The 23,422-nt window shown below is 46.0% G+C and overlaps 1 protein-coding gene across 1 annotated transcript in view; it reads right to left on the bottom strand.

Moving 5' to 3' along the window:
• Positions 1-23,422, bottom strand: part of LOC136578919 (telethonin-like) — a 54,805-nt gene that overhangs the window by 26,284 nt on the left and 5,099 nt on the right. Inside the window, exon 2 of the mRNA XM_066579109.1 lies at positions 6,459-6,771. Coding sequence (XP_066435206.1) covers positions 6,459-6,592 — 134 coding nt within the window. The 5' untranslated portion in view covers positions 6,593-6,771. The remainder of the gene's footprint in view (positions 1-6,458; positions 6,772-23,422) is intronic.

The following is a 23,422-nucleotide window of genomic DNA, read 5'->3' as shown; positions in this document are numbered from 1 at the left end:
GCACACAGGTCCCAGGCAGAAATTATACATGTAATCTCTTGTTAACATAACATTTTAAATAGGTTTGTATTATTTAAACGAACAAGAGGCCAATACAGAAACAAATAAGGTAACCGATTAAGGCAGTCGCACCTAAAAGAGTCTGTCGCTGTTAAGTGGTCAAAGAGATAATTATTTGAATTCTGCGAATACGTTCAAAGGATCCCTTGAGGACGGATTTATGGAAGAATTGGATATGTGACTTAGTAAAAGCGCATGGGGTGAGCGCCATGGTCAAAAGCGGAAATTGTTTGAACTGATGTATTCGTACCAGGGTTTCCAAATGTTTAAAAATGTGTGTCTTGTACCATTTTCCCAGTCTGCAATTTCTTCAAAGCACATAGTTGTGAAATCTTTTCTGCCTATTGGGACAGAGAAGGTGCTTCAGGTCAGCGCCACATAAGCGGGATTAACCCTTTCCAATCCACTGTCTGACCTCTGAGGACATTATCATTTAAGGCTGTACAGCTCCAATGTTGGAAGACGCCTGTCAGGGTTCTCTTACTGTATATTGCCAGCCTCTCTGGTGTCGGGGCCTATCCAATGTGTCACCTCATGCAGCACTGGCTTTAGCCTGCAGATAGCGCCGTTGTATAACGGCAGAAAAAGAGTAAGCCCCCTAGGAAAACCAGGATACAAATTGGATTGGAAAGGGTTAAGAGTGTTGCAGCCGCAAGAAGGAACGTTGGTAGGTTTTTGGTAGAGGGGTGCAGGCTGGCTGAGGGTTTCCACAGGAGGATATTTACTGGGGGTAACTTGATGTGTGTTGAGGATATTTTATTGATATGCTCTATTACTTGCGCCCAATAAGGTGTAATCATCGGGCATTCCCACCAGATGTGTAGCAGAGAGCCATTGAAGTAAAGAAAGGTACCAGCAGCTCCAGATAGTACACCCACACCGGGTGGGACTAAATCATGCAGAAGCCAAAGAAAAGGGAATCCAAACCTGTATGCCCACAGAAATCCACACATGAAGAAGAGACCTTTGGCAGCATAGAATGCTGCTGAATAAACGTTTACATTAATCCCCCACAGCAAAAAAACTGCGGCGTTTCGACCACAAGGTGTTTTTCAAGACGGTCGACACGTCACTGTTTTTTGCTGTGGGGGATTAGTGTAAACGTTTATTCAGCACCATTCTATGCTGCCAAAGGTCTCTTCTTCATGTGTAGAAGCGTACATTGCCGGCATTCTGCTTCCTGCAGGTCGATGTACGCTACGTCAGTAGTGGTGGAGTATTCACTGCCCAGCCTGCTTTAGTGTGCATGCGCCGGGTCTCAGCATCAGTGTTCATATAGCATGTATAGCATTGAGACCCCACGCCGGCATACTAAAGCAGCTGCCGAGGATCGGCCCTTCCTGCTACGTCACTAGTGACCGGGTATGGACATCACAGGAAGAAGAGGATCCGGCCGGCTGGAGGTGAGGGGACTGCAGGAGCCAGGAGAAGATCGGCGGGTAGAAGATGCAGTAAGAAGACTGATGGGGAGAGGAATAGGTAAGGATAGAATTTTTTTTTTAATGACAGAACCCTTTAAGCAAGTTATAAACTGTCATGGATTTTAAATTATTCCAAAAAAATGTAGGTGTTTTTAAGGGTCTATTAGCTAAGATTGAGGATATTAGGGAGGCGAGGGCCATAGGGGAAGGTTTATGTGGGTCTGGTATTGCCTTGTGTATTCCTTGAAGGGCCATGATTGAGCCATAGGCGATAGGGCTAAGGAAGAATAAATACTAGTGTTGGGGTGTCAGGAGAACGGCGTTCATGTTTGTGCATCTCGCACCATTTTATCTCCTGTGTAAAGCTGGCTGTAGTCTATCTGCCGACCGGCAATCAGCGGTGATCCACAGGCAATTAGAGCGAATGAACCATGACCAGTATCAGCACCCCATGGCATCTGAAGATGTTGTGGGACAGTTAATAATGCCACTAGAAGCCTCCGCTGCTATCGGTCACAGAGGGTCAACGTCTGGGCTAATTGTATGCAAAGAAAAATGCTGTAAAAAAGGGAATATTTCACCTGTTGGACTGAAGATGACTTGTAATCTCTAGAAAGCGCAGATTAAATGGTGCAGAAACCACAAGAACAGAAGGATAACCCACATTGTAGAGTCTTTATTGTCCTCTTACAGTTCTGGGTACATGAAGCCTAATTATGTCAACATAACGATCACACGTTTCACATTCTGTATGAAGGCATCATGCCAACATGGATCATTGGAAGTGTTGTTTTCCAAAAGCACCGCCTGCGTTAGTGTCCGGCTGCAGTCACATCGGCATGAACCTCGCATGAGTTCTGCGTGTTGCGAGACGCACAAAACCTGCACAAATATGAACTCCATTCTTTTTAATGGAGTCATACACATGCGATACTGCGAAGTAAAAATTTGCCGCATGTCATATTTTTTTGCGTCCCTCGGAACGCATCGTCAATTGTTTTCAATGGGACAGTCAACCACATCGCCGTTGGCCATGCAGTGCACACACCAGTGCGATGTGCTGTTTCCCATTAAAATCAATGTGAGACGTTTTTGAATGAAAAACACCCGGCATCCGCGGGTAGAACGCACATTGACAAGCGCGATATCGGGACGGGTTTCTCTGCTTGATATCATGCTCGCCCGTGTGAATGTAGCTTTTTATACTGGTCCTTCTTCATTAAAGCAGGAAAATAAATAATATAGTGGAATATATAATTTTTGCCAATTCACATTAACCCCTTATTGACGGCCCCATCGGGAAACTACGTCCTGCCTGAGTGGGCTTTAATCCTAGAGGACGTAGAATTATGCGTCCTCTTAGGATTAATGCCCCTCATGCTCTGGAGGTGACAGCTCCATGCTGTCGGTGCCCGCAGGTAGCCGACAGCATGGAGCTGTCATCCCGGGCTGCTGGCAGTCCCCCCCGGCAATGCGATCGGCGCTATCCAACGGATAGCGCCGATCGCAAAAAAATAAATAAAAAGTTTAAAAAAGATGGAGTTTCAGCTCCCCTCATGGATCGCAACCATGAGGGGTGCTGAAACTGCTCACCTAGGTCCCCGGCGGTCCCTGGCTGTCTCCGGCGATGTCCCTGGCCCTCCGCCGTGTTCTGCGCATGCGCACCAGGAGAAAAATGGCGGTGCATGCGCAGAAACCGTCACCGCCCAGGAAATTTAAAATTTCCCGTCTCCCAGCTACTTGCAGATAGCTGAGAGACAGGCGATGCCACCGGGGACCGCGGTGACCGGTCCCTGGACCTGTGATCGCCGTTTACCGGTGGTAAACGGCGATCACAAAAAAGTTTTAAAAAGTTCAAAAAAGTAAAAGTTTCACCTCCCCTCATGGATCGGATCCATGAGGGGAGGTGAAAACACTCACCCCCGTCCTCCAAGATGTCCCGCGGCGATCTGCCATTGCCGCTGGCTTCTGTGCATGCGCGCCAAGGAAAATTGGCGGCGCATGCACAGAAGCCCGGATCGCCCGGCTATCGGCGATATTTAAATAAAGGGTACCACATTTATATGGACAATTATTATACCAGCATCTCCCTTTATAAGGCATTGCATGACGCAGACACAGGTGCCTGCGGAACGGTGCGCAAAAATAGGGTGGGTTTCCCACAATCCCTGGCGTCCAGACGCGTGGACAGAGGAGCGTCTTACGCACTAGCAAGCGACCCCTTACTAGCCATAAAGTAGTGCGACAAAAAAGATGTTTATATGTTGTCCACCGTGCACACAGACGCCTGCGTTGCAGTAAGGGAGAGGGGGGCTGCAACGCAGAAAAGAAAATGGTCTGTGTCACGGACTATAACAAATTTATGGGGGGGGGGGGGGTCGATTTGTCCAACCAGGCTCTACAGCCATATCTCGTAAAACGAAAGACGCGAGCCTGGTATAAGAAGGTAGCGATCTACCTAATACAGACCGCTACCTATAACGCGCACGTAATTTATAAGTTATCTGGGGGCACGCTGAGCTTCCTCCAGTTCCAGGAGGAGCTCATTGAACATCTTCTATTTGAGACCATCGCACCTCAAGATGCATTGCAATCCGAGGAGGTGCGAAGGCTCACAGAGCGCCATTTTATGCACCTCATCCCTGAGACTGCGGGAAAAAAATACGCTAAAAAAAGGTGTCGCGTCTGCAGCAAACAAGGGAGGAGGAGGGATACGCGATTTTATTGCCCCATGTGCCTATCCCACCTTGGCCTTTGTAATTACCCCTGCTTCGAAACTTATCACACCGTTTTACATTATTAATTTTACTTTTTTTATTTATTTATCACTGATGACGCCCCATAACTTATTGTCCAGAAACGCCAAAAGGAGGGGGGGATGCTTTTTAGGGAGTTATATTTATTTTAGTTGCGCCCTGAAATCCAATAGGTGGTCCCTCCATTATAGACCTAGCAATGTGTCCTGTATGCAGATTGGAGCTATAATGGGGGTATTGCTGAACACAGAAGAACTAGCGCTATAACATTTGGGGTGCGTCTCCCCAGTTTTTCCTGCTTAAAACAAAGAAAACTGTCATAAAAATGACAAATTTATGGAAAAAAAAAAGAAATTGTATTTATTTTTCACTTGCTTTATAATAATTTTTGCAAAAAATTGTGGAGTCAAAATACACAGTACACCACTAGATGAATTTGTTAAGGGGTCTAGTTTTCAAAATGGGGTCATTTGTGGGGTTCCTCAATGGTTTTGGCCGCTCAAGGGCTCTACAAGTGAGCAATGGGGCCTAAAGAGCCTTCAAGCTAAATTTCTGTTCTGAAAGCCACCGACTACTCCTTTTATTTTGGGCCCCCGTTGTGTATCCAGACATAAGACTAGGGCCACGTAGGCTATGTTTCTGAACACGGAACAAATGGGGGGATCCATTTTGGGGTGCAAGTCGTCATTTATATGTGCGCTGTACAAAAAAACCTTTCTATTAAAATGACACAATTAGCTAAAAAATCAAAATTGTGATTTTGTTCCTTCTGCTTTAGTCAAATTCATTCAAAAATTGTGGAGTCAAAATAGGCAGTACACCCCTAGATGAATTCGCTAAGGGGTATAGTTTTCAAAGTGGGGTCATTTGTGGGGGTCCTCAATGGTTTTGGCAGTTTAATGATTCTACAAGTGAGCAATGAGGCCTGGAATTTATGCAGTTGTGCCCTGAAATCCAATGGGTGTTCTCTCTATTACAGGCTTCACCATGTCTCTAGTTAGCAGATTGGGGCTACAATGGGTAGGTTTCTGAACACGGGACACACGGGGGGATCCATTTTGGGGTGAAAGTCTTCATTCGTATGTGTGCTGCACAAAAAACTTTTTATTACAAGGACACAATTGCCAAAGAAATTCTAACTGATTTTTTTCCTTCTGCTTTGCTTGAATTCATTCAAAAAACGTGGGCTCAAAATATGCAGTACACCCCTAGATCAATTTGTTAAGGGGTCTAGTTTTCAAAATGGGGTCACTTGTGGGGGTTCTCTTTGGTTTTGGCTGCTCAAGAGCTCTACAAGTGGGCAATGGGGCCTGAAAGGGCTTCAAGCAAAATTTCTGTTCTGAAAGCCACCGACTACTCCTTTCATTTTGGGCCCCGTTGTGCAGCCACACATAAGATTAGGGCCACAATGGGTATGTCTTTGAACACGGGACAAACAGGGGTATCCATTTTGGGGTGTCACTCCTTATTCTCATGTGCACTATAGAAAACAAATATGTCTTTAAAATGACATATTTGCAAAAATGTGAATTTTTATTTTTTCTCTTCTAAATTGCATTAACTTCCTGAAAAAAAATGTGGGGTCAAAATCCTCCTGACCCCCTCAGTGAGTACATTAAGGGGTGTAGTTTTTAAATTGGGGTCATTTGTGGTGGTATCTATCATTCTGACACCTATGAGCCCTTGCAATCTTGGCTTGGTGCAGGAAAACAAAGTGTTTCTCAAAATGCTGAAAAGTAATGTTAAATTTGTATGTCTCCTAAATGGTTAAAAAAAACACGAAAGTTTTTCAAATGTGCGTCCAAAATAAAGTGAACTGATGGAAATATATACCTTAGCAAAAATTTCTACAGTATGTTTGCACATATTTGCGTAATTACAGTTGAAAATGTGAAAAAATGACAATTTTTTCAAAATTTTCCCAATATTGGCACTTTTAATAAATATTCATAAATACTATCAGTCTATTTTTTTCACCTAAATGAAGTACAACATGTGGCGAAAAAACAATATCAGAATCCCTTGCATATGTAAAGCCTTTACGGAGTTATGCTATGTTAAGTGACACATGTCAGATTTTCAAAATTTGGCTCCGTCACTAAGGCGCAAACAGGCTTCGTCACTAAGGGGTTAATAGATAATCATATAATATAATATGCACTAATTCTGGAAATATACCAAATATGCCAAGGCAACAAAGCAGATGATCCAACTTCCTCACCTTTCTTCTGGTCTGCGTTCTACTTTCAGGTCATCCCACTGCCAAGTGCAGGACTCCTTCTTGTCGAGATCATCCTCTTGCAGGCTGCAGCGCAGCACACTGAAGTCAATGGATGACTCGGCTTCCACATCCATGCTTAATATCGGGAAATACGGACATTGACAGCTCCCTGATCATCCACTTGTTGACTAGCACTTCGCTGGTGCTTTTTGGATTCCTGCTGTTTATATAACACGGTCTATCTATTTTCACTCAGCAGGATCACATTTTCTGCATGATGATGATGACCGCTGCGTCCGGCCAAACGAAGCTCCTGTTAGTGACAAACCAGACAGTCAGTGTGTAAATAGACTGGAGCAACAAAGTGACGTTTGGATTCTATAAAAAGCCTATTTTGATATTAGTACCCAATAGCAGAACTACTTGGTGTCTAATGATTTATGTAATGTACTTTTTACCAAGGCTTCTCTTACACATGCATTCACAAGACCCCGTGTCCGAAAGCGCAGCGTTTTACCACGACTGCATACAGCATTTTCAAATGTATGTTAAAGCATTTGACAGCACTTTTTAACGCACCCCATCACTGTACTGGGTGATATGGAGGGTTAAAAAGGGCTAAAACTCTCAAAAAGAGCTGGCAGCGCTTGAAAATTGCGGCGTTAGAAATGTCACGTTCGAGCGCTGGTCTGTGAAACCTCATTGAAATCATTGGGAGCGTTTGAAATGCCATGCTAATCGTCGTAAAAAGCGCATGTGTGAGAGCAGCTATAGAGGTCAAAGATAAGGAGGGAAGATACATTTGATCATGTGTGCCGTAAAGCTGGATGCAGTAGGAATAATAGTACACATATACACATATGTATACAAATAGAGGAGCGTTAGATTCTCCTCAGGCTGCATGTACCGATGTCCCTCTGCAGAATGTGCCACCCCTCCAACTCTTCTCACTTAGGACATAAAGAATGCTTGTTCCAAAATTCCTGCTTTATGACACCGGGAAGTTAGAGAATTAGATTAAGTACATTACACAGGGGTGCCAATACTTTTGCACTTAGCATTGAATAATTGAGTTGTGACTCCTATACTTTTCCTATTTAGGACTTAAAAAATGCTCCTGCCAAATTTTCCGCTTCTATGACACCGGAATGTTACATTATATAGGGTTGAACTTACTTTTTCAATTATCATTGAATAATCGAGTTGTGACCCCTTTACTTTTCCTATTTAGGACCTAAAGAATGCTCCTGCCAAATTTCATGTTTGTACGACACCGGGAAGTTAGAGAATTAGATTAGGTACATTACACAGGGGTGCTGATGCCTTTGCAATTAGCATTGAATAATCAAGTAGGGACCCCTTTACTTTTCCTATTTAGGACCTAAAGAATGCTCCTGCCAAATTTCATGTTTATACGACACCGGGAAGTTAGAGAATTAGATTAGGTACATTACACAGGTTGAATTTTCGAGTTGTGACCCCTTTAGGGCGCCCACCCACTGGCGTTTGCGATTTTCGTGCGTGAAAAACGCAGCGTTTTTGGCGCGTTTTCCGTGGATTTTTCGCGGCATTTTCGCGGCTTTTTCGCGCCTTTTCCGTTCATTTTCATTGACATTCATGGGTGCATTAAGAGAAAAATAAGGACACATATGCAACTGACAGTTCCTATGTTAAAAATTGCAACGGACCGAAAAAAAAAAACCCCAGTGGACAGGAGCACATTCAAAACTAATTGCTCTTGAGAAAAAACGCAAAACGCAAAGGAAAAAAAATCGCCAGTGGGTGGGCGCCCTTACTTTTGTAACGGAAGATATTTGATTATGGACAATTGTTATATATTTGTATGAATTTAAACTGCGCAATAACACACACCTTTGAATATACCAGAAAAGAGCTTGTCTGAACTTGTCTATGTACTGAGGCGACACATGGTGATATAAGATAAGGACATGTTCTACACTTGGCCTCTTGGCACTCTGTCACAATTTCATTCACCACGACTTAAAGTTTCTTGTAAGAAATGCAAATGAAGAATCAGAATGTATCCAATGAATGCCATGTAATGTCTAAAAGTAACCAATCAGAGGTCGCATTGAGAACTGTCCAATGAACTATGATATTTCTTGGAATTTAGAAACTATACTAAGAATAATGAGATGTAACCAATAGGCACGACGAAGGGTTAAACTGACCTATGAAATGTTGGATTCAAAACTATCCAATAAACGTGCATAGTTAATTGTCCAATGATGTTGTGACACCCCAATGTAAGGGGGCTACAAATAAAGACGCCTGATAGCCATCAGGTAGGAATCCTTTGATGAATCCCTAGCTGTGTGGGCTCTGTCATGTAATTCCTCCGTCATATGATGCTTGAAGTCTTGGTGTGATCAGCTCTACTGCATGGGCCACCTGTACTTCAGTCATAAGGTGCACTCTGCCATCCCATGGGTCAGACCGTCAGTCACTCAGACAGTCAGTGAGTCAGACAGTCAGTGAGTCAGACCGTGCGGGCTTTCACCTTTGGAAATGAAGTATTAACCAGGTATTATTAGTATTTCATATGGAACAGAATAGAACAGCACAATCTCCAGTATTTTGTCGCATTGTATTCTTCCTTCTTTACTTTGTGTATATTTTGTACATCCTTATCTTCTCACTTCTAAGTTGTTGTTGGGGCAGTTGCCATGCCAGGGTGGACATGGAGGGTAAGGGGCCGCTCAGGCTGGCACTGGGATATTCCTGTATGCCATACTTTTATGCAGATTGCAGCATGACTGCATGCAGACGACCTGCTGCAGGACCCTCTGAGATATGGTGGTCATGTGACCTTATGTCCTGGAGTCCTGTGCAAGGAGTGGAGGGACTCCTTACGGTCTGACGGACGCACTCCATCACTTACCTACCGTAGTGTCCTCTGGACTGTTGTGTGCATATTGTAATCAACTTCCTTTATTTGTCTTTCACACCCAAAAAACCTGACATGTGAGCCCACCACAACAGGCAGAAGGTCTCAGTGCTGTTATTGTTGCGGTTTACCACCAGCACATAATACCGCCATCCTTTGTCTGTGGGCTCACATGATTAGTGTCCTTCCTTCTGCCATCAAGTCACCAGAACAGTCGCGGCTGTCTTAATATTGTGTTGTGATTGAGACAACAGGCCGGGACGAGTTCGGCTTTGTTCACACCAATGTTGGGGCTTTCTGTCGCTTTGTTCCGTCTTTGGAGCAGAACAATGAAAATAAAGTGGAAATAGATGTTGCCATTAATTTCAATGGGTTGTCAGAAAAAACTAAACAGTTTCTTTCTACTTCCCTTTCGCTGCGTTTCAGTTTTTTGAACCCTCTGCTAACGTTGGTAATCCGTCCAAAAGCAAATCGGCTTTAACTGAAAGCATTGCTACTCAAGGTAATTATTTCCATAGGAATCAAGGTAAATCCAATTAATTCATTCCAGGCATTCCAAAAAAACACATCAAAACACATTTACTAGAGAATAAATATGGTCTTTAATACCAAAAACAATAATACATGAATATAAAAGACTACTGTAAAAAATAAATGAACATTTAACATGGTATTGGACATGTTACTGTGTGTTCTCTGTGCTGTTACATAGGACTGCAGGGGACATCTGCTGTACTACAGTACATAATTTGTTCTCAGCGTTATCACTGTGTTCTCTGTGCTGTTACATAGGACTGCATATGACATCTACTACATCATTTGTCCTCAGTGTTATCACTGTCTTCTCTGTTCTGTTACATAGGACTGCATATGACATCTACTACATCATCTGTCTTCAGCGTTATCACTGTGTTCTCTGTGGTGTCACATAGAACTGCAGGTGGCATCTGCTGTATTACAGTACGTCATCTGTCCTCAGCGTTATCACTATGTTCTCTCTGCTATTACATAGGACTACAGGTGACATTAAAGCATCCCATAGGGACACCCTGAACACTTGACAAACGTGAGGAGCTGGGAGGGTTAAGAGTTGGCTAGTCACGGCGGCACTTAGCAGGCTCTTTTCCCAGAGGGATGAAACGTAGACAATGCCAGAGCAGGATTGCAGGCTATCGTTGACACCCTTAGGATAAGGAATGCCAAGAAACAGGATGATGGGGGTAGTAGTTGCCATGGGTTGCCAGTAGTTGTCAGTTAGGATACACAGGATGACCCCGGTTCTGCAGTCTGCATTATCTGTACGGTACCGGTACCGCTCCTGGGCTGGGAGCACTGCAGAGGAGAAAGGGGGTAGGGGTCACTCCACAAACACTCTGCTAGCAATTATTCACTGTTAGGATTTGCACCCGGCACTGGAGATGCGTGGGTGTGACTTGTAGCGTACTTCTACGCGGTGATCCTAACTTTGGACGGCCGCATAGGAAAAACTTGTGACTTTGAATTGGTATCTCTGCCCGGGTTTTGCCAGAAAACGTGATTACTTACAAAGCTCCGGTAGTTCCTCCAGATATAGTGCCTGTTGCCGCACCAGTTGCTGCTGCGCCAGTTGTCATAGCGCCTGGAGATGCTGTCCCGGTAGCTTCTAGCACCTCTAGTTTGGCGCCTCTAGCCATGCCATACTATTTAGGAGCACAATGGGTACCCAAATATAGTGGTGAGCAACAAACCCTCAGAGAGTTTAGGGAGAAGATGGGAGCTGTGTTCCACTTATACCCGTTAGCAACGGAGCAGAAAATAGAAATCCTTGTGGGATAATTAGAAGCCAGAGAAGTTAAAACATGGCCGCGCAAACACAAGAAGACTGTAGAGGATATTTTTGAACATTTGCAAACTATCTTCAATATGCATACTATGTCTGAAATTAAAAAATGTCTCTTTAATAAAAAACAGAAGTTTGGGGAAACTTTAAGAGAATATGCGTTATCTCTCCAGGAGGATATGAAGGCCATAGTGCATGCCGACCCTAAGAAGGCCGCCGGCGCTGACCAGGCTCTGAGAGAACAATTTATCGAGGGCCCATTAAATGAAACCCTCTGGAGCCAACTAAAAATGTTATCGGTGCAACACCCAGACCGCACGTTTCTGGAATTTCAAGAACTGGCCATAACTATTCTGGGTACAGAACCCCAGACCGCTGAGGGGGAGGAGCCTAAACATGGAATGAACCTCCTGTGTCATGATAAGCTGTCTCACAAGCGTGACGCCTACAGACAGGCTGAGCAATCTAGTGACAATACCCCTGAACCCAGGGCCATACCTAAAGGCTCAGGGGCCCGGGTGCAAAAGTTCAGCTCGGGCCCCCCCCAGGCCCTTTTCCCCTTCGCTCCGTACCTATGCCTGGGGGCCAATGTCCACGTGCGGATTTTATTGATAAAATCTGCGTGTGGCCCCCGCACGAGAGATTCGTGTGTCTTGCTGCCCATAGGGATGCATTAGCATCAGTAGGGCAGCTAAAAGCATGCAGATGGGATTCCTTCCCGGCTTGCGGGTCACACGCACAGGAAGAAATCACAGCATGCTCCATTTTCCTGCGGATCTGCCATATGGACGGCTCCCATGGCTTCCATTGAAGCCTATGGAAGCCGTTCGTAACCGCGGGACAGCTGCAGCTGTTTTTGTGCTGTGCAACGGATACGCGGGAGAACAGGAGATTTTTTAAAATATTGGTGCACGTGCACGAGGCACGCTGCCGGTGTGCCTAGTCCGTCCGCCGACCGGAAGAAAGGAAATCCGGCCAGCACAGAGGGGAGCCCTGCAGCGTTCGGAGAGGTGAGTATAATGTATTTTCCCTCTCCATGTCCGCGGGCATGTACGGATTTCATTGCGGGATTCAGCAAGTGGGCATGCGACCTAAGAGAGAGAGAGATAGATAGATAGATAGATAGATAGAGAGATAGATAGATAGATAGATATGAGAGAGATAGATATGAGATAGATAGATAGAAAGAAAGACATACAGACAGGCAGACAAGCAGATAGATAGATACATACCCCCAGTAGCGGGACCTCTTCTTTGGTGAGGAGAGCAGCTGTGTCAGCAGGAGGGAAGCAGCAGGGAAATTACATCATCATCCCTGGTCCACTGGATGCCGTGCTGTGCCTGTGTGCCAGTGAGTCTGTGTCCTCTCTGCTCCTTCCCCCACCCCCCTCCTCTTCCCCTGTCTTCTCTCCAAGTCCCCCCCCCTCCTTTCTCCTACTCTCCTCTCTGGCTTGTGCTGTCGGCTGGACTGCACTAAGCACACGGCAGCCGACAGTGCAGTGCAAAGTGTATGGTGGAGGGCGGCCTCTGAGCCCCCTCAAGCGCAGGGGCCAGGTCGCCGTTGTGACCCCGGCACCCCCTGCCAGGACGCCTATGCCTGAACTGTTCTTAGAGATGCAGTGATAGATGACTGAATTGACTTGCAGTGTTACAGCCTTGTGGAAAAAAGTTAGTGAGCTGGAAAGCCCACATACTGCCCCTCAGCCATCACTACCCGAGCGCAGGTTACCGCCTGGACTGCCTCAGCCGACCGGAAGTTACCTGCGACCCTCGCGGCCATTTTGTGAGCATTGCTGCCAATATGGACATGAGATTAACTTCTATTAAAACGGGCGACACCTGGGGAAAAGGACCGTGCCCCGGGAGGTCAAACAATAGGTCCACACACCCTGAAAAGGATATCTAAATATGTAGGTCCCCCCCCCATCCGGAGATAACACTATATGTGGACGGTATGCCATTGCCTGCCTTGCTTGATACGGGATCACAGGTGACTACAATTAAAAAATGTGACTTTGAAAAGTACTGGTCCCCTGAAGTCTTCAGCTGTTTGCCCAAGCAGATGACTAATGTTGTAGCGAGTAATGGTTTACCTGTACCAATAGTTGGGTACTGGGAATCCACCGTCAGAGCTGGCAAAGCTGAATTATACCGTCAAGGAATTCTGATGGTAGATGTGCCAGATAAGAATTCACCAATCATAATCCTGAATATCCTCAGGAACTGCTATGCAGAAATGCTGGAGGCTCTTCAGAGTCATCCCAGGCTCAGTGAGCTGTACTAAAGACAGCTATCAAGGTGCTTATAGCTAAGCAAAGGCTCACTAACCCGCAGAGTCATGTGGGTAGAGCCCTTATAAAACATATTAGATCGGTCCTAGTTTGTGCTACGGTGCCAAACATGTCCAGGTCTATGTGGTCACGAGTATGAGGCATTCATTGAGCTTATACCGATTGATGGTCACACATTCTTGATGGCTGGCTGGAGCCTGGTCACTGTTAAAGACAATAAAGGGCTGGTCCGCTTGATTAATATTGGGAATGTCCCTATACAATTAAAGAAGTACACGGCCGTAGCTCAGGTATCCCTACTTTTACCTGACGATGTGCTAGAAAAAGAGACTGATAGCGTCCACCAGGGGGCACAGTCCACTTAGCCAGATACTACTAAGTTCCCTCCCTGGCTGACTGACCTTCACATTGGGGATACACAGACCTCTACTGACCAGATACAATGAGTAAGAGACATAGCAGTGGAGAAACAAAATACCTTCAGCCAGCATAGTATGGACTTTAGCAAAGTCAGGGACATATGTCATTCTATCTCAACTGATGGTCATGCACCAATAAAGATATAGACCTATCCCTCCTTCCTCCTATCAGCAAGTAAAAAACATGATCTGAGAGATGAAAGATAATCAAATTATTAGAGAGAGTCATAGTCCCTGGGCTGCTCCAATTGTCTTAGTCAAAAAGAAAGATGGAGGCATCCGTTTCTGCGTAGATTACCACAAGCTCAATAGAGTCACTCACAAAGACACTTATCCGTTGCCCCGTATTGAAGTGCCTTTAACTGCCCTAGATACTGCCGCTTACTTTTCCACCTTAGATTTGACCCGTGGTTATTGGCAGGTTCCCATGAGTGAGCTAGATGGAGAAAAAACTGCATTCACCATTCCCATGGGGTTGTTCGAATTCAATTGTATGCTCTTTGGTCTCTGCAACGCCCCATGCACATTTTAACGCCTTATGGAGAGATGTCTAGGTCACAGAAATTTCAAATCCGTGCTACTTTATCTAGATGACGTCATAGACTATTCCAAAAATTATGAAGAGCATCACCAACAGCTCAGAGTAGTGTTCCGAATCCTCATAGACCATGGCCTAAAAATCAAGCCTTCCAAATGCCATTTGCTTCAAACCAGAGTACGCTATCTCTGACACATTGTTAGTGCTGGAGTATACCCAGACCCTGATAAAGTAGATGCAGTTCATAACTTTCCTACCCCCAAAACAGTAAAAGACATGGGATCTTACGCTTTTTTATAAAACCTTACCAAACTCTTATAAATAACCGACACAGACACCAATTTTGGATAAATAAGGCCGCGGTGTTTATTAACGGGGTTACAAACATTGGGGAGAAATGTAACCAATAATAACCATAACACTTGCTGTAAATTCTGGTACAGACCCAAGTTTATTAACCAATCAATAACCATAACAGTTCATGTAAACTCTGTCTTACAGACACGAGTTTACCACCACCAAACTCTCCCCAAGTTTACCTGCCCACCCGCCTAATGCGGGCGACAGTCCCCATTAACTACACCGCGACAAACCTAAGGGAGAGTGGGCGGGATGCTGCTTCCTTTCCAGATGATGATGGCCCACATCTCTGCACCTCCATATCTCACTGCTGCTCCTCTCAGCTTGTTTCTCTGGACCAATCACCAGCCACTGTCAGGCCACCAGATTCTGCCTGACAACCACAGGCATTTCCCGCCATTTTTCTTCAGCCAATCATCTGCTGCTGCCAACCAGTCCATCACTGGGCAGAACTCACTCTCTGCCATCTCATCTGACCCAGTAATGACCTTTGTAACATATCATGGTTAACCAGAAAATCTCCTCCATAGAAGGTGACATATCATCCATCCATCATGTACATAAAGCTCCCAGATCCCATGAGGCTCCATAGAAGGTGACATATCATCCATCCATCATGTACATAAAGCTCCCAGATCCCATGAGGCTCCATAGAAGGTGACATATCACCCATCCATCATGTACATAAAGCTCCAAGATCCTATGAGGCTCCATAGAAGGTGACATACCATCCATCCATCATGTACATAAAGCTCCCAGATCCCATGAGGCTCCATAGAAGGTGACATATCATTCATCCATCATGTACATAAAGCTCCCAGATCCCATGAGGCTTTCCCTCCTAACTGTCCCTCAAGCCTTACATTAGAAGCTTCCTAGGATTTGTGGGGTACTATAGGAAATCAATTCCCAAATTTGCGCAAATAGCTGCCCCTCTCCAAGAGGTTTTATGAGGGCACGCTAAGGAAATGCACAAAAGACCGCTTCAGATACATTGGGAAATTGAACAAGGGCAAGCATTTCAAAATTAAAGGAAAGATTACCTCCCCCCTCCTATACTTGTTTATCCAGATTATGCGCTCCTATTTGTATACAGATGCCAGCTTCAAAGGTTTAGGCGCAGTGCTTAGCCACATACAAGAAAGCAAGGAAAGAGTAGTTGCGTATGCTAACCGTTCACGCAAACGTTCAGAGAAGAATGACCAAAATTACAGTTCCTTCAGGCTGGAGTTCTTTGCACTAGTTTGGGCAGTTACCGAAAAGTTCAAAGATTATTTAGCTGCTGTAACCTTCACTGTGTCAGGACCGGCAGCTCGTGGCGCCGCTGTGCCCACATCGCCAGCTCTATTACCCAGACTGCAGCAGTGCAGCGCAGGGAAGCCCCAGTTCTGGTGACCTCCCCTGGCCGCCGGAATCCTACCCGCCGCCGGGTTACTAAGGATGCGGTGCGTGCCACCACATGCCGCGTCCCTTTCACTATGATGACCAGGCACATGTCCTTGGTCTCACTCTCTCCAGCTAGGCGGGGGGCGGTTTCCCCAGTGCCTCGGTGATTGACTTGCTGCTGTCAGGCTCCTCGCCCCAATCAGCTGTCAGTTCTGACAGCATTTAAATGCCTCTGTTCCTTCCAGCTTTTGCCAGTGTTAGTTTGGTCTCCTGCTACACTCACATCCTTGGCACTTGCCTGATTCTCTGTTTTGACGTATTGCTTCTGACCCTGACTTCGCCTTCGCCTGATCCCCAGTACCGCGTATTCTCCTGTTGCCGACCTGGACTTCCTGACTTGCCTCTTTGTTTGTTTGTCTCTGTATCTGTTTGTAAGTCTGACCCCTTGTCCCGCTTCCATAATGAGTATAGGGACCGTAATCCAGTTGTCGCCCTGAGGCCTCGTCCAGGGGGGCAAGTGGTAGGGACAAGGGTTGCGGGCAGCTTATAGGGACTACCAGTACCCCAGTCCCTTTGTGAGGGTATATGTATATATTGCCATATGTTTTTTATGCTTTTATACCTATATGCAAGTTCTATTCAATTCTAAAATGAGAAAAACTTAATCTGTCGCCTTACATCAGATATTCCAAGGCTTTGCAAAGCTGAGAGAGATGTGTCCAGAAATTCAGAGATGATACAGAACCAGACACGAAGGCCGTGTGCTTGGCTGTTTTCCCAGAAGCGCCATATCTAGATAACGACTGTTCAACTACGTATATAACTTTCAGTGCCTCAGCCGGAAATCCGGACTTCCCATATATGGTTATGCGGTGAATTTGAGCCAATGAGCCCATCACCCATTCCTAGTGATGAGACCAAAGGGTATAAGATCCCATGTAATCTGTAATAAAGTGCGCAGTCATGTCCCCGTGTGAGGAACTATACCAGACCTCCGTGTGTGGTGTCTCTTCTTGGGGTGGGCCTGGGGTGGGCCTGATTGGTGCTGTACGCAGAAATTTCCCTGACACCTTGACAGTAACACTGGCCCAAAAGAGGTCAGACTTTTGTCTCTGACGACTACATTGACCCCTTCCATGGAGGTCGTGGCAGCCTTAGCAAACCAAGTCCAGGCCCTGACAAACCTGATTCAGGACCTAACCATCCGCCTGCAGCGAAAAGAACAGGCAATGTCTACGGCACTGATTCAGCCTCCCACCGCTCCGGTGAATGTGTCGGAGCCTCGGGCTATGCTACCAGATTATTTTTCTGGGGACAGAAGTCAGTTTTTTGCCTTCAGGAAAGGTTGCAGGCTGTACTTTGATCTTCGGACCCACTCTTCAGGCACGGAGTACCACAAAGTGGGAATTGTGATTACTGCCTGAGAGGAGACCCTCAAAATTGGGCCTTCTCTTTACCTGCTCACTCTCCCACACGACAGTCTCTAGACGCCTTTTTCACAACTCTAGGTCAAATTTATGACGAACTTGACCGGGCTGCTTATGCCGTCTCTAACCTATTATCCTTGCGCCAGGGTCGGAAAGTGGCAGAGAACTACTGCGCTCAGTTCAGGTAATACTGCACGGAATCAGGGTGGAACGACTCAGCCCTCAAGGACTTGTTCCTAACCGGCCTATCCGAAAGCCTTGTGGTTCTGTTGGTCATGCATCCCAAGCCTAAGCCTGGAACAAGCAATGTCACTAGCAATTTGAGCGGATCGGCGACTGAGGGCCAGACAATCCACCAGGACCAGCCTGGTCCGTCCAGTCACCTCCTCTAGTAACCAGACCATTTCACCTTCCTCCGCTGAACCCATGGAAATGATGTCACCTAGACAGCAAAGGGAATATCATCTAAGGAAAAACCTCTGTTTGTACTGTGGAGAGTCTGGTCATCAGATCGCTACTTGTGGGAAGAAGCCATGGCAGGAAAACTTCCACTCCTAGACAGTTGTCATGAGGACTGTCTAGGAGCTAAGGTACTCCTTGTTGTGTCTAAAATGCTCTTACCCCGCATCTTAGAATTTTGTTCTTTCTTCCGTGCAGGGCAAGCCTTTGTTGATTCCAGGGCTGCAGCCATTTTTGTTAATTTTGATTTTGTGGCTCAGATATCTCGTTCCCTGCTATGTATAGATCCTCCTATACAGGTTTCTGGAGTAGACTCCACTCCATTGCGAGCTGGCCTCATCAAACTTGTTACCCCGGAGTTAACATGTACTGTGGGAGCCCTGCATGTCGAGTCTTGCACATTTCTCATCATGAAAGATTTGCCCGTGGACGTAGTCTTAAGACTCCCTTGGTTAAGGGAACACAATCCTGATATCAATTGGGACAATCAGGAATTGGTCAAATGGGGCTCCCGGTGTACCAGTCACATGAGTCCGGTGAACTTAGATACCTCTGTGTTGGAGGGTATTGAGTTGCCGGAATACATCTCAGAATTTTCGGACGTGTTTTCCAAACAGTTATCTAAGTTTTGCCTCCCCATAGGGAATTTGATTGTAAGATTGATCTGGTCCCAGGTGCCAAACTTTCTAAAGGTAGGATCTACAGCGTAACTGTCCCGGAGAGAGAGTCCATGAAGGACTATATTCAGGACTGTTTGGCCAGGGGGCACATCTGACCCTCAAAGGGATCTCAACAAAATAACCATCAGAAACCAGTACGCGCTTCCTGTCATCCCCGACCTCCTCAATCAGGTTTCCGGGGCCCAGTGGTTCTCCAAACTTGACTTGAGGGGAGCCTATAACCTATTTCGTATACGAGAAGGGGTTGAGTGGAAAACGGTCTTTGATACACAGCTTGGGGACTTTGAATACCTCGTTATGCCATTTGGCTTATGTAATGCCCCTGCAGTTTTTGAAGGGTTCATGAATGCTATTTTCCAGGATATCATGGGTGTCTTTGTGGTGGTTTACCTGGATGACATCCTGATCTTTTCCTCTGACTGGGAAACTCACTGTGCCTATTTACAAACCGTACTGACTTGGCTTAGGGCAAACCAGTTATTCGCTAAGTTTGAAAAATGTGTTTTTTGCATCCAGAAAATATCCTTTTTGGGATATATAATTACACCTTGTGACATTTAGATGGATCCTGTTAAAGTGAAAGCCATCACTGAATAGGCTCAGCCAGTCACTTTAAAGGCGTTACAGCATTTTCTGGGGTTCGGTAATTACTACCGTAAATTTATTAAGAACTTCTTAGTGGTGGCTAAGCCTTTAACGGATCTCACTAGAAAAGGGGCTGATGTGAGTACCTGGTCTCCTGATGCGCTTGCGGCTCTCTCCTTCTTGAAGACTGCCTTCTCCTCGGCACCTTTCCTCATCCAACCTGACGTATCCTATCCATTTGTGGTGGAGGTAGATGCCTCAGAGTTGGTGTTGGGGTGGTACTGTCTCAGGGTCCCTCCACGCTCACGAATCTCAGACCATGTGCCTACTTTTCCCAGAAATTCTCGTCTACAGAACAAAATTAACGATATTGGCAACCGAGAATTACTTGCTGTTAACTGGGCGTTTGAGGGAAGGAGGCATTTTTTGGAGGGAGAACACCAACAGATCACCATACTCACCGACCATAAAAATCTCATTTATTTAGACTCGGCTAAAAGGCTGAATGCTCGGCCAGCCTGCTGGGCCTTGTTCTTTTCACGCTTCAACTTTTTAGTTACTTACCACCCGCCTCGAAAAACATCAAGGTGGATGCCTTGCCTAGGAGTTTTGGTGCCCCGGAACCTACTGAATCTGAGCCTGAGACTATTCTCTCCCCTGGAGTGGTTCTCGCTGCTGTCTCCTCTGACCTTCCACCTCTGATACATGCTGCCCAGCAATCTGCCCATGAAGCCCTTCTAGAAGGCAAACTTTTTGTTCCATTGCCACTGAGGTTGAAGGTGTTGGAAGAGACACATGCTTCAGTACTAGCTGGTCACCCTGGTATAAAGGGGACTCAGGAACTTCTTTCAGAATTTATTGGTGGCCTCATATGGCTAGAGAAGTCCACGCATTTGTGACGGCATGCCCGGTTTGTGCCAGGGGGAAGAGTCTTAGGAGACATCATGAAGGTCCTCTTCTTCCCTTGCCCATTCCTTCCAGGCCATGGTCCCATCTGTCCATGGACTTCATAACTGATTTGCCTCCCTCACTTGGGAACACGGTCATTTGGGTTATAGTTGACCATTTCACCAAGATGTCTCATTTGGTTCCTCTTTGCAAGTAGCCTATCGCCAAATGTTTATCAGAAATATTTATCAAGGAGGTTGTTCGGCTACTTGGGGTTCTGGAGGATATTGTCTCTGATAAAGGGGTACAGTTCATCGCCCGCTTCTGGCAGGCTTTCTGTAAAAACCTAAATGTAAATTTGTTTTTTTCATCTGCCTTCCATCCTGAGTCCAACGGACAAACTGAACGCATGAATCAAGAATTGATCCAGTACCTGCGACTTTTCGTTTCTGATAATCAGTTCAGTGGGCAAACTATTTACCTCTCACCGAATTCGCCATCAATAACCATATTAACTCGTCTTCCTAAGTCTCGCCGTTTTTCTGTAACTATGGGTTTCATCCTCGGTTTATATTTTTTACTCCTTCTGCATCGGACACTCCTTCGGCTGATACATCTACGGAAGAACTGTGCACAGTGTGGGCCCAGGTTCGTAAGAACCTTCAGGGTTCCCAGGAGAGACTACTTGGGCAGGCTAATAAAAGTTGTGCTATCTCTGCACCGTTTGTGGTTGGGGAGCAGGTCTTACTCTCTTCTAAGAACTTGAAGCTTAAAGGGGTTGTCCCGCGGCAGCAAGTGGGTCTATACACTTCTGTATGGCCATATTAATGCACTTTGTAATGTACATTGTGCATTAATTATGAGCCATACAGAAGTTATCAAAAGTTATTCACTTACCTGCTCCGTTACTGGCGTCCTTGTCTCCATGGTTGCCGTCTAATTTTCGCCGTCTAATGGCCAAATTAGACGCGCTTGCGCAGTCCGGGCCTTCTGCTCTTCTCAATGGGGCTCGGTGTAGCTCCGTGTAGCTCCGCCCCGTCACGTGCCGATTCCAGCCAATCAGGAGGCTGGAATCGGCAATGGACCGCACAGAAGAGCTGCGGTCCACGGAGGTAGAAGATCCCGGCGGCCATCTTCACCGGGTAAGTAAGAAGTCACCGGAGCACGGGGATTAAGGTAAGCGCTGTCCGGTGTTCTTTTTTAACCCCTGCATCGGGGTTGTCTCGCGCCGAACGGGGGGGGGGGTTGAAAAAAAAACAAAAACCGTTTCGGCGCGGGACAACCCCTTTAAGGTTCTATCGCTAAAAATTGCCCCTCAGTTCATTGGTCCATTTACCGTCTCGCAGGTTGTTAACCTGGTGGTTTACAGATTGTCCCTCCCTCAATTGTGGAAGATTCATGATGTTTTTCACAAGGCCTTGCTTAAGAGGTACGTGATTCCAGTTCTGCCCTCCCGGAACCCACCCTCTCCTTTACTGGTACAGGGGGAACTGGAGTACGAGGTGGAAAGACTAATTGATGCCCGGCGAGTTAGAGGTTCATTACAGTACTTGGTACATTGGAAGGGTTTTGGTCCAGAGGACTGAACATGGATTCCCGTAAGGGAGGTGCATGCACCACGGTTGGTCCATCTGTTCCTGAATGTGGGGGTCCGGTGTCCCCCGTAGAAGAGGGGGTACTGTCAGGACTGGCAGCTCATGGGGCTGCTGTGCCCGCACTACCGGCTCTATTACCTGGACTGCAGCGGTGCGGCGCAGGGGAGCCCCGGTTCTGGCGACCTCCCCTGGCCGCCGGAATCCTACTCGCTGCCGGGTTACTAAGGACACGGCGGGTGCCTCCCCGCACCACGTCTCCGTCACTAAGATGACCAGGCACACGTCCTTGGTCTAGCTCTCTCCAGATAGGCTGGGGGCAGTTTCCCCAGTGCCTCGGTGATTGACTTGCTGCTGTCAGGCTCCATGCCCCAATCAGCAGTTGGGGTGGGAGTTCTGACAGCATTTAAACGCCTCTGTTCCTTCCAGCTTTTGCCAGTGTTAGTTTGGTCTCCTGCTACACTCGTGTCCTTTGCACTTGCCTGATTCTCTGTTTTGACGTATTACTTTTGACCCTGACTTCGCCTTCGCCTGATCCCTAGTACCGCGTATTCTCCTGTTGCCGACATGGACTTCTTGACTTTCCTCTGTGTTTGTTTGTCTCTGTATATGTTTGTAAGTCTGACTCCCTGCCCCGCTTTCCTAGTGAGTATAGGGACTGTAGCCCAGTCTTTGCGCTGGGGCCTAGCCCAGGGGGGCAAGTAGGTAGGGACAGGGGTTGCGGGCAAAGATGGCTCTCAAGATTAGCAAACTTCAATTTCAAGGTGAAATATCATACAGGAAAGAGTAATACCAATGCTGACACTCTCTCTAGGTTACCAGAAACAATTGATTATTTCCCTGAAGATGACATATGGGAGGAACTTGAAATGCCTGACTTCACCATTCATCAAGCTCAACAAAATTGTCAAACTGTATCTACTATCTCTAATTCCTCACCAGAAACTACAGACACTCTACAGAGATGGTTTCTACTGCAGCAGGACAGCAGAACGTTTGTTGACAGGAGCCATCCCTAAAGGAATCCTACATAAATCCACAGATCCTGAAATACAATGCCATGTAGACAAAGGAAAAGAATAATCTAATTTCCAGAAGTTCTATTGATCCAGCCTCTGGAAATCGCTTACATCAAAGCTTAATCCCACGCAGAGATGCTAATCAAGTTCTACTTGCATATAATGATCAATCTGGCCACTTTGGAGTACATAAGACAGAAGCAATAATCAGACAACGCTTTATTGGATAGAAATGCGTAATGACATAGAAAAGTGGTGCCAAGAATGTACAGCTTGTGAAACTCACAGGAAAACCAAAAATGACCAAAAAGCTGTTTTGCATCCAATTGTTTCCGCTAAACCACTTGAACTTCTAGCCATTGATCATTTAAAAATTGAAACCAGTGAGTCCGAGTTTAGTTATGTGCTCACTCCCATTGACCATTATACCAAGTTCACTGTTGCAGTACCGGTAAGAGACTTGACTACAGCAGCCATTGTTTGGAAACACTTTATCATGAATTATGGATGTCTGGATAGTATATTTTCTGACAGAGGACCCGCATTTGAATCTCAGTTGTTGCAAGAATTATGGGAAACGTACGACTACAAGT

This window comes from Eleutherodactylus coqui, chromosome 9 (genome assembly GCF_035609145.1).
Source record: "Eleutherodactylus coqui strain aEleCoq1 chromosome 9, aEleCoq1.hap1, whole genome shotgun sequence".
Taxonomy (NCBI): Eukaryota; Metazoa; Chordata; class Amphibia; order Anura; family Eleutherodactylidae; genus Eleutherodactylus; species Eleutherodactylus coqui.
Note: the sequence above shows the minus strand (reverse complement) of the source record. Positions and strands in the feature narration are given on the sequence as shown.